This window comes from Triticum urartu, chromosome 3, assembly GCF_003073215.2.
Source record: "Triticum urartu cultivar G1812 chromosome 3, Tu2.1, whole genome shotgun sequence".
Taxonomy (NCBI): Eukaryota; Viridiplantae; Streptophyta; class Magnoliopsida; order Poales; family Poaceae; genus Triticum; species Triticum urartu.
Window position 1 is genome coordinate 568,638,632 of NC_053024.1, and position 10,151 is coordinate 568,648,782.

Below are 10,151 nucleotides of genomic sequence, written 5' to 3' on the forward strand. Positions count from 1 at the left end.
ACCAACAACAATACCTTCCTCAACGACAGCTTGCGAAAAGAAGAAGCAATTCAGAAGGTTTAAGGAAGCAACAAACTAATTGCCTTATTTCTGCTTCTTTGAAAAGCAAATACAAAGTTGACAACTCGAAATGTTCGATGACAAAACATTGATTGACTCACCTAGTTACATTAGAGCATCCTCAACTCCCAACCTCTCTTTAAGTTCAGTTTATGTTCGTCCTCCCACCTATCAAGACATGGGTTACATTTCCCATACCATCCTTCCTTCCAACAGGTTATCAAGGAAAAGAGCAGCATGTCAACAGATAATGCCCTCCATTAATACCTGAATGACAGCGACACCACCGGCCAGCTTTGCTATCCTCTTGTTCAGTTCTCCTTCTCATAGTCTAGTTTTGCTGCCAGCAAATTAGTAATGATAACTTAGAATCAGACTTAAAGTCTACGACGCGTTCTAAGTTCGCGATAAATAAAACAACTACACAAAGAGGTCATACAAATAGATTTAAAATCAACTCCCAGGATGAAGCCTTCAAGAATTTCTAATCAAGGGAGGCATAAAGAAAAGAAAAGGAGGCATAAAGTGTATTGTAATACGAAGAAATTTCTAATCTGCATCTACTACAAAGCATGATAAAATGGAGCCTTCAAGAATTATGCTTCCAAGTCAAGGGAGGCATAGAGAAAAGAAAAGGGCCGTACCTCATTGAGATTTTCTATCTGTGCCACCCTCTTAGTCACTTCTTCCTGGGCTACATGAAACCTCTGTTATGAGTTGTGAATGACAGATAAAGCAACAACAAGGAGGTGATAGAGATATAGCAGATCAGAACCATTTTGACATAATGATAAATTTCTACAAGATTCCTTTAAATCAAAGGAGGTATTTTTTAAGCATTTTGTAAGCAGGTTTGATAGCGATCCATATACATACCAATATGCACAACCATAGGCTCGCGCCGGTGCCATGCGCTGCCTCTCGCCGGAGACCGTGGCCACCGGAGGTTCACCGTCGAGGCCGTCGCGCCCCTGCCCTTCCTCCTCTCCCTTCCATCCGTTCTTCTCTATCTCCTCACCTTCGAAGCTCTCTCTCCCCGGAAACGCAGCAGACCATGGAGGAGCTCAGCCGCCACCGCCGTCCCTCTGACTCGCCGGCGCCGCCCATCGTCGACTCGAACCGTCTGCCTTCCGCCAGATCCACGCCAGCCCCGCCGGAGTGCACGCCTTGGCCATCACCGTTCCCTGCATCGAGTTGTCGCCGCCGCCCCGCGTTGACTGCATCGCTTGCCTGCGCCTGGGCAATCGCTCTAGCCAAAGCACAATCTTTGGCCGGATGGAGGGTTGGGAAGAAGAGACAGCGCCGGAGATGGAGCAGTCTGCACAGACATCAATTTCCTTTTTTCTGTGGGCCTTGCGTGATTGGAGGAGGGATTACGATGCGGGTGCGTGATCATAGGGAGGCCGGACCGGTAATTCGAGGGAAGGCTTTTGGATGGTGGAGTATGGTCAGTCATCGAAAATTGCCAAGTTCACATAATGAAGCTATTAGATCAGGGATGATCGTTAGATTGAGATTTGTGGGTTTAATCGTACGGTGTTTATGGTTCGTGTGGTGTTATGGGGCTAATTGTGAGGTACATCTAAGAAAGTTCTTATTTGATTGTTTAATAGTAGTATAGATATAGATATAGATATAGAAGTATAGATATAGAAATGGATGTTAAAAATTCTGGAAGAAGATGAGGAGAGGGCTGATTCTGAATCAGCCAAGAGAACTAAACCAAACATGCCAAATTCGTATTCTTCTTGGTCCCTGACATCATATTACCATTTTGCCCCTGTGGAATGGTTGGACTCAACCCGTCATTTGCGACCGCCGAAGGCCGAACACACCACACCGGAGTGTCGTGCCGCCCGTCGTTCCGTCGTGAACAGCAGGGGAAAAGCGGCGGCGTTCCTCCCAGCGGTAACGTCCCCCGTATGCTCCGCCCCTCCATTTTCTTGAGTTGAATGCGAGGTTTCTTGATTGCATAAACCCTAGTTTTGAAGTGGGGGTTCCGTTCGCTCCACGTCCCGCCGCCTCCACGCACCCGCTTGCAGATGCAGCTGCTCCTGCGCTGTGGCTCTCTCCTCCGTCTCTACGAGTACGGCTGCCAACCCCCCTTATATGCATTTGCAATTTCCTTTTGTCGATTCGGGTTCTCCGCACGCCGTAGGGCAGCAGCTTTCGATTTGGGGGGATAAAAGAAGGGGTGGAGTTCTCCCCACTAAGGAAGTGTAGATCGAAAGCAAGTTTATCGGGGGCTCAATGGTGTTTCGCAATGTGCTGCCTAGGCTTGCCGTCATGGTGCAGATGGGGCTTTAGTATTTTTGTTCTTTTTGTGAACAGCATCCAGTTAACTCCTTTTGTGATTTGTATGAATTGCCGAAGACATTGTTAGCCAGTAGTCACGATGTTTATTTAATTTTCTGTGCATTGAGGAGATTGGCATGGTCATCGTGCATATATGTGGATCTAAATGTCTCAAGAATCACTTAGGATGTTTCTGCAATACATGGTGAAACAACTTGTTGTTTACAGGCGTAGCGGTGGGCTTCCAAGAACAAATTACAGTTGCAGAAAATTAGTGATTCCAATACTAAACGTGATGAGTGAGAGGACGCGGATTACCTATTCACGTAGAGCTGTGTCTAAGAACAGTGAGATCAAGAAAGATGAACAAACAGTCATAGAAAAGGTTAGTATTGTATATACCCATTGTGCTGACATTTGTCCTTTATACATCTCATGGTCAGAAATTCATGTATTTTTTGGAACCATAGGAAGATGACACTGAAAGCACATTGGAGATAGAGCGAATCAGAGGTGACCCTAGTATGCTCCAATCCATGACAGTGAAAGAACTCAAGGAACTCACAAGGTTCAAAATTTTCCTAGCCTCCCCTTATTGTATGTTTCTGATAATTGATTTATCCATTTAGTTTTGTATGCCATGAATTTGAAGGAGGATGGGAGTTGCTGCGAGAGGTAACAAGAAAGATTTGGTATCAGCTCTGATGGAATCTCTGGGTGAGGAAGTAATTGGTATGACTTACTTGCAGACCTCTAGTGGTACCATTGAACTAAATTCATGCTTTCTTTGTATAAACTCTACATGTACCTCAACAACCTCCTGATTCAGTTATGACTTCTGCCCTAGTAATATGAGACAATGTTCAGTTTTTCCCGAGAAATTGTATCGTAGGTAGCCAGAAGAATACAATCAGTACGTGTTAGTGTATACATCTATATAGTGTTGCAATAAGCATTTTGGCTGGATGCTAATTCTTTTTCTGCAGGTAAAGAGGGAGCATCAACCATTGAGCAGATTGGCCTATCAGAAGTACCTTCAAAAAGAAAAGGTGCCGCTTCAGTAGTGGTTGAACAAAAGCTAGAAACTTCTGAAGTTATTTCCGCAACTCCTAGCAAGAGAAGTAGAACCAAGCAGAAATCAATTAAGGGCACCACTCCGGAGGAGAACCCTGTGACTACTGTCAAGATAAATAAAACATCACACAAGAAGGAAACAGTTGTTGGTACGCTCATTGTTTCACCAGTCTTGATCATTTCTGGGCTAGAAAATTACTGCTCTCTTGGCTAACTGTGGGATTGTCTTTCACAGCCAATGGTGCTATTGCAAAGGCGGGGTTGGGTCTTAATGTGGATGGTGCAGAGCCTTGGACTGTACTTGTACACAAGAAGCCACAGGCTGAGTGGATTCCATACAATCCTAAGGTCATGAGGCCTCCACCCCTTAGCAAGGATACAAGGGCGCTAAAGATTCTATCATGGAATGTCAATGGACTGAAAGCTCTAGTAAAAAATAGGGGCTTCTCTGTTCATGAGTTAGCACAGAGGGAGGATTTTGATGTGCTATGCCTGCAAGAAACGAAAATTCAGGCAAGATATTTGTTATTACAAAATGATCTTGTAAAGATAGGACAAGCGCAGTTCTGTCTCGCAAAGCTGGCATTTGCTTTTTGTCCTCTCTGAAAATTTTGCTGTACTTCATTCACTCGAATAGTTTATCAACACATAATTGCACTGTTTTGAGCAGGAGAAAGATGTTGACGTCATCAAGGAAAGTCTACTTGAAGGGTATACCAATAGTTTCTGGACATGTAGTGTGTCAAAGCTTGGCTATTCAGGGACTGCCATAATTTCACGGGTATGGACTGCCATTCTTGCACCCTAGCACCACCAATTTTGTCAGTGCTTCATAGTTCAAAACACTTATGAATTTTCATTGGTTTCTTCTGTTGTACTGTGTTTCAAGTTCAACCAACTGCAAGGAATACTGAATGGAATTGGAATAGAAAAACAAAGTGCCCAAATGCCCCCTTATCTAGGAATCACCCCATTATACCAGTTGGTTCAGCTCTACTGATACTGATGTTTTATTGGAATCTTTAACTCCAGATTACGTGAAACTTAGAAAGGAAATGACTGAAACATAAGCGGTTAAACGCTCGAGCTATTAGTTTGCTTCATAGTTATCCTTCCATGATATTAACACATGTCACCTGATTAATCATTGTGCTGTGCTTTCTGTACTTTTTTATGGATGTTAGACAAGGAGATCCATTATATCGTTGTGCTGTTTGCACTTTTTTGTACTGCTTCAGTTGATCATAAGGACACATTAACAAGTTAGGACTGTTTATTATCAAATACAGTAACTTTGCTTAGCATGCCCCTCATATTCCGTATCGCTTCATCATGTGTCCTGCACTTTTTGTAGGTGAAACCACTTTCTATCAAGTATGGGCTTGGTGTACCAGACCATGATACAGAAGGGAGGATTGTGACGGTGGAATTTGATGATTTTTACTTGCTAACCGCTTATGTGCCGAATTCCGGTGATGGTCTCAAAAGATTGGTAATATATTGCTGTAGTTTTCATTCTGGTATGCATCACTTGAGATTCGAATCTAATCCGTGATTATATGTTACTGTGTAGACTTACAGAGTCACAGAGTGGGATCCATGCCTTGGTAACTACATGAAAGTATGCTCGCCTTGCCTTTTACTTTTATTTATATTTGAAATAGTTTTCTTATGCCTTTATACCTTTGTCTGTCACGTTTGTTCTGGAAAAAGATGAAGTTCTGACTTTCCCCATTGATTCATATTGTTATTTGTCACTGCATTGATTTCCCCCATTCCTATTCTTAGTCCTTCTGTTCATTGGACATGTTCTCCAGTACAAGCAGTTGTGGTGGATATCTATTTTATCTGTTTTCTGTGGTTGCATTTAGGGTTGGTGTGTTGTCCTGTACATTTGCACATACCAAATCTTAGTAATAGCTATAAAGTGCTTTGCTAGAACTTTGGAGGTACATGCCACAGTTGGATGTTAAGGCCCCTAAAGTTTGCATGAAAACCTAATTAGGGCTGTGGACCTTGACATTGTTCAATCCAACATATTGGGCAGCTTTCACCATGCAGTATGCGCCATATCTCCATTGTTGTCTATTTTCATTCACTTACTTTACCTTAATCGAGTTAGCACATTGGAACCTCTCTGATGTTGTGTTTCTGTGCAGTTGATATCATGTGCAAAACTACGCTGTTAGTTAAAAATGCACGATTATGTTCAAACATGATGCGGCCCTCCTTCAGTTTATCATGTTTAACTAAACCTGACGAATTTCGTATGATTATGCAGGAATTGGAAAAATCGAAACCTGTCATACTAACTGGTGATCTTAACTGTGCGCATCAGGAGATTGATATACATGATCCTGCTGTAAGTAGTCGTTAGTTTGTATCACCTACATGCTTGAATGTCTGTGGTTCAGAAAATTTACTTTATGCTTAAGTATGTGGTGTATGCGCTATTCCACTGGTGTATGACCACAAAGTTCATTTTCAAATCCTTGCTTATCATGTTACTAAAATGGCTCCTCCTGGACAATTACTGAGACTTGAACTCAACATCTCAGGTGTTAAGTTAGCCACACTAACATACAAGTACATCAATGTGTAAGCACTCAGTATACCGCTCAAAGGGTGATCTATATTATGCAAAATTGCTGCATGCTATGTATTTCAGGTTGTGTTTGTTATTTCATTGTCCAAAAATATGCTTGTTAGGAATACAATTATCAAGATCCTTGTAAAAAAGTAGAGCTGCTGAGAAATCCTGGCCCAAATTGTGGAAAATAACCTTTATTGTGTTGTTATTGGACATGTTTTTGGGTGGCCTGTCAGTCTGTCACCTTGTCTAGATCATGGATGTGACGGCTGGCCTGATCTGTTTTGGTACTGATATCATTTCCACTCTGACGTCCTCAAACTTTCTGTGTTACATTTTCTTGTATTTGTTACCTTTTGTCCAGGGAAATAGTAGAAGTGCCGGCTTCACAAAAGAAGAAAGGAAATCGTTCGAGACTAATTTTCTGTCCAAAGGGTTCGTGGATACGTTTCGGAAACAGCACCCTGATGTTGTTGGATATAGCTACTGGGGTTATAGGCATAATTGCCGGAAGACTAATAGAGGTATGACCTCGATGACTCGAGCCTGACCTTACCGCATAAACCGGAAACCACTCCCTTCATTGTTTATATTTACTAGCACGATCTGTTAGCAACCATTTAGGCATTTTACATTTATACCCATCTATTGTTCAGTTGACAAATTTTGCTACATGTTTGATCATCCCAATGAGCCTCACTTGTTTCGTCATGTGGGAGGAAAGTATGCTCATGGTTCGTCTTTGTCTGTTGGCGGATGCGCAGGTTGGCGCCTGGATTACTTCCTCGTGTCGGAGTCCATCGCAGAAAGAGTCCACGACTCATACATCCTCCCAGACGTTTCTGCCAGTGACCACAGCCCACTCGGCCTCATACTGAAGCTCTAGGCGAGTGGCTGATCCCCGGCCCTATGTGAACTTGCAATCTAACTTCTGGGGCTGGTCTGCGGCGTTGCTTGTTCCGGTTTGCGCAGATGATTTTGCGTCAGTGAAACAGTAGGTAGTACTCTAATGGATGTTGGCTGGTGGTCATACCAAATCCAGGGCTGTAGCGTTATGACTCAGCATGAGCGTTTTGGGGCAATCCCTGTCCTGGCTATGTGTTCTGACTGACCTTTCGGACTTAACATGAAACTGTTCCTCTGGTAGTCTGGGTCAGATATGCTGTGCTGTGTTGTTCGAAGCAATTTTCTCAAGACTAAAACCTGTAGAGTATAGACTACATGGTGCATATCAGATAAGTGTGGAACATGCGTTAAAACAAGAGTCTATTCAGGAAGGAGAAATCTACGGTATGAGCTAATTTGAGTACGTACAGTGGTGTTGAAGGATCGTAAACAATAGTTCCATAAAAAAAATTACGGTTTCATTTCGTAAAATATAACTTTTTACGGTAGGAGATATGGTCTTCGAGTGTACCTGGATAAAAATACAATAAGAGCAACTCCAACTGGTCGACCTAAACGGACGGTGATTTTGTCCGCTTTTTTTGTTTGGGTCGGCTAGGCGGACACGGACGTCTGCTTCGTGTTTGGGTCGGCGTATGGGCAAGCCCAACACTTGCCCGACCCATTTTGACGGCGCCGACAAAAAATATATTATGCATGCATATTTCAAATGAAAACAACTTAATTAAACATTAAAGTCGCCCAGGAAGGCCGGTGAGAGTCCACGCGTCCACATTAGCATTAAAAGAAATTAGAAACAACCTAACTACGAGGTGGCGCGCTGCCCAGCGCGCCCTAGGCGGCATCCTCGGGGTGGGTGAGGTCGATGAGCGTCGGCGCAGGGCCGGCCCAGGGGAACGCCGTGTTCCAGGCGGCGGCGATGTAGGCCGCGGGCAGCTGTTCCGGCGGGGGCAGTGCCGGCACGTGGGGCTGTTCCGGCCCGGGCAGTGCCGGCGCGAGGGACTGTGCGGTCGCCTGTGCAGCCGCGGCTTGGCGCGCCTCCTCCTTGGCCTCGCGCGCCTCCTTCGAGAGGTCACGCTCGAGCATGTCCTCGTACTTACCGCGACGACGCTCCTCGGCGAGCCATCGCTGGCGTCACTTCTTGAGGTACGCCGCCTCCTGCGCCGGGGTCGCTCTTATCCAAACCCGTGGCGCGGACACCCACTCGCGCACCACTCCCGTCCAGGAGAAGCGCGTGACGGGCTCGGGCTGTGCGGCCGCCTGTGCAGCCATGGCTTGGCGCGCCTCCTCCTCGAGGTCACGCTCGAGCATGTCCTCGTACTTGCCGCGACGGCGCTCCTCGGCGAGCCATCGCTGGCGTCACATCTCGAGGTACGCCGCCTCCTGCGCTGGGGTCGCCCCTATCCAAACCGGTGGCACGGACACCCACTCGCGCACCACTCCCGTCTAGGAGAAGCGCGTGATGGGCTCCGGCTGCGGCTCCGGGTCGGCCTTGACGAGCCGTCGGGGAGGGGACGGCGGGGCCACCGGCGACACCACGCAATCACCGGCCGCGGAGAGGGCGAGGGCCTGCGCCATGGCCGCCTCGTAACGAGCCTCCTCTTCCTCCGCCGTCTCCACCCTGCGTCGCTCGACCTCCTCGCTCTCGCGGTAGACCGCCGCAAGGGCCGCCTGGTCTTCCTCCTGGAAGATGAGCGGGGGCGGCGGCATGCTGCGGTCGACCTCCCGCATGCCGCGTCGCCTCGCCTCCTCGTGCTTGAAGGCGAACCACCTCGCCTAGTTAGGCGAGTCGGTGGCGTAGGCGGCGTCAGCATTGCCCACCGGCGCCGCACCTCCTCCGCGTGCGCCCTAGCCGACCGCGGCGCCGCCGGCACTGGGATCCTCTCTGGATCCAGGTGCCAGTCGTGCGGCAGGGTGACGTCAGGGTACGGCAGAGGCACGCGGTGCTGCAAGTGCCACTCCGCCTGGTGCACTGGCACGCTCACTCGCACCCTCTGTCGGTGAGCCGGCGCCGGCGGAGGCGGTACGAACTCCGAGGGGAAAGGGACGGTGGGGGCCTTGCCCTTGGACTTGCTGTTGCCGGCGCCGGAGAAGATCTCCATTTGGCTAGGGTTGGCTAGGGTTTTTGCTAGGGTTTGCCGGCGACGGGGGAGCGAGCTTGCCTAGATGTGGACGGCCGCGCCGCACGGTCTGCTTAAAAAAGAGCGATCGCCGTCACTGATGCGTGGGTCCGTGGTCATAAATTAAGCTGACCGCGTGGGCAGCGGGTAATTGGACGACCGTCAGGTGGGGACGCGGCGGACAGCGAGAAGACGCGCGTGGCGTCCGTTCGACGTCCGCGCCGACGCATTTGGACCGCAAATGCATCGGCGCGGGCGCGAAGCGAACGTGATTTGAGTTTGGGTCGACGCGTTGGGCCATCACTTTTGCCCGCGTCGACTTAAACAGATACGGACGAACGAAATGAGTCGCTCCATTGAAGTTTCTTTAAGAGTAGCATAGTACCAAATTCTAGCTGTGTGAAGATCTGGCTAGGCATCTTTGACGCCGTCCATCAACCCGAACGTGTTTGCGGACTGCGATAGCCGAGCTGGCCATCCAAACCGGTGCATCGAATGTCCGCTCTGGCCCAGCCTCTTCTATTTGACATGCATATGTAAATCAATAACAGTTTAGCATATGTAAATGTATGTTTGCAGCATATGTAAATATAAGTGCAAACATATGCAATCACACCCTAAAAGCGCCGCCGGATGTTCACAAGTTTTTTACATGCGTCTAATCCCAAAAATTGTTAGTCCCACTATCCATGCAAAAAATTCTCATTTTTTTTGCCTCCTAAACGGGTTGTTCCTGCCAAATTCTTCACTGTGCAACTGGCTCCTCCAAATCGGCCGTCAAACGCTTCAACATCCTAGCATGATAGGCTTGCACGATCTTCGCCGCATCAGGATCCAAGTTCGACATCTTCATGGTCAACATCTTGCGACGGACGGCTCCTCCTTGGGCTTCATCACGGCCATGGACGATGAAATGGGTGGGAACTGGGGTGGGTGGCGGCGACGATCGGAAGGAGATAATGGGAAAAGGGTGGGCTTTTCACGCGAAAAATAGTGTGGAATTGTCCAAATGCGAGGGCTTCGTCTCGGTTTTGGCTGGGCCAAGGTGTACGCCTACGTGGCGGTTGTCCGGATGTCTTCAACGCTCCCCCCAGCTTAGCTCTCGG

The 10,151-nt window shown here is 47.6% G+C and overlaps 1 protein-coding gene across 5 annotated transcripts; it reads left to right on the forward strand.

Annotated features, from left to right (window-relative positions):
• Positions 1 to 1,830: 1,830 nt before the first annotated feature.
• LOC125545053 (DNA-(apurinic or apyrimidinic site) endonuclease, chloroplastic-like) lies at positions 1,831 to 7,165 on the forward strand. 5 transcript variants are annotated; one of them, XM_048708901.1, is made up of 13 exons: positions 1,833 to 1,968; positions 2,044 to 2,146; positions 2,584 to 2,740; positions 2,826 to 2,923; positions 3,008 to 3,087; positions 3,342 to 3,578; positions 3,665 to 3,942; positions 4,100 to 4,210; positions 4,784 to 4,921; positions 5,003 to 5,050; positions 5,711 to 5,791; positions 6,384 to 6,543; positions 6,784 to 7,165. In XM_048708901.1, the coding sequence occupies exons 1-13, from the start codon at positions 1,848 to 1,850 to the stop codon at positions 6,903 to 6,905; spliced, it is 1,734 nt and encodes a 577-aa protein (XP_048564858.1). In that variant the 5' UTR covers positions 1,833 to 1,847; the 3' UTR covers positions 6,906 to 7,165. The 5 variants fall into 5 exon arrangements, with proteins under 5 accessions (XP_048564862.1, XP_048564858.1, XP_048564860.1 ...); XM_048708903.1 differs by having other exon boundaries at positions 3,008 to 3,072; XM_048708904.1 differs by having other exon boundaries at positions 1,951 to 1,968; positions 2,052 to 2,146.
• The last annotated feature ends 2,986 nt before the right edge of the window (positions 7,166 to 10,151 follow it).

Coding starts and splice junctions, on each gene's coding strand:
- LOC125545053 (XM_048708901.1), top strand. CDS start 1,848: ATGGTTGGACTCAACCCGTCATTTGCGACCGCCGAAGGCCGAACACAC. Junction 2,741..2,825: donor AACAAACAGTCATAGAAAAG/GTTAGTATTGTA, acceptor TTGGAACCATAG/GAAGATGACACTGAAAGCAC. Junction 5,792..6,383: donor TTGATATACATGATCCTGCT/GTAAGTAGTCGT, acceptor CCTTTTGTCCAG/GGAAATAGTAGAAGTGCCGG.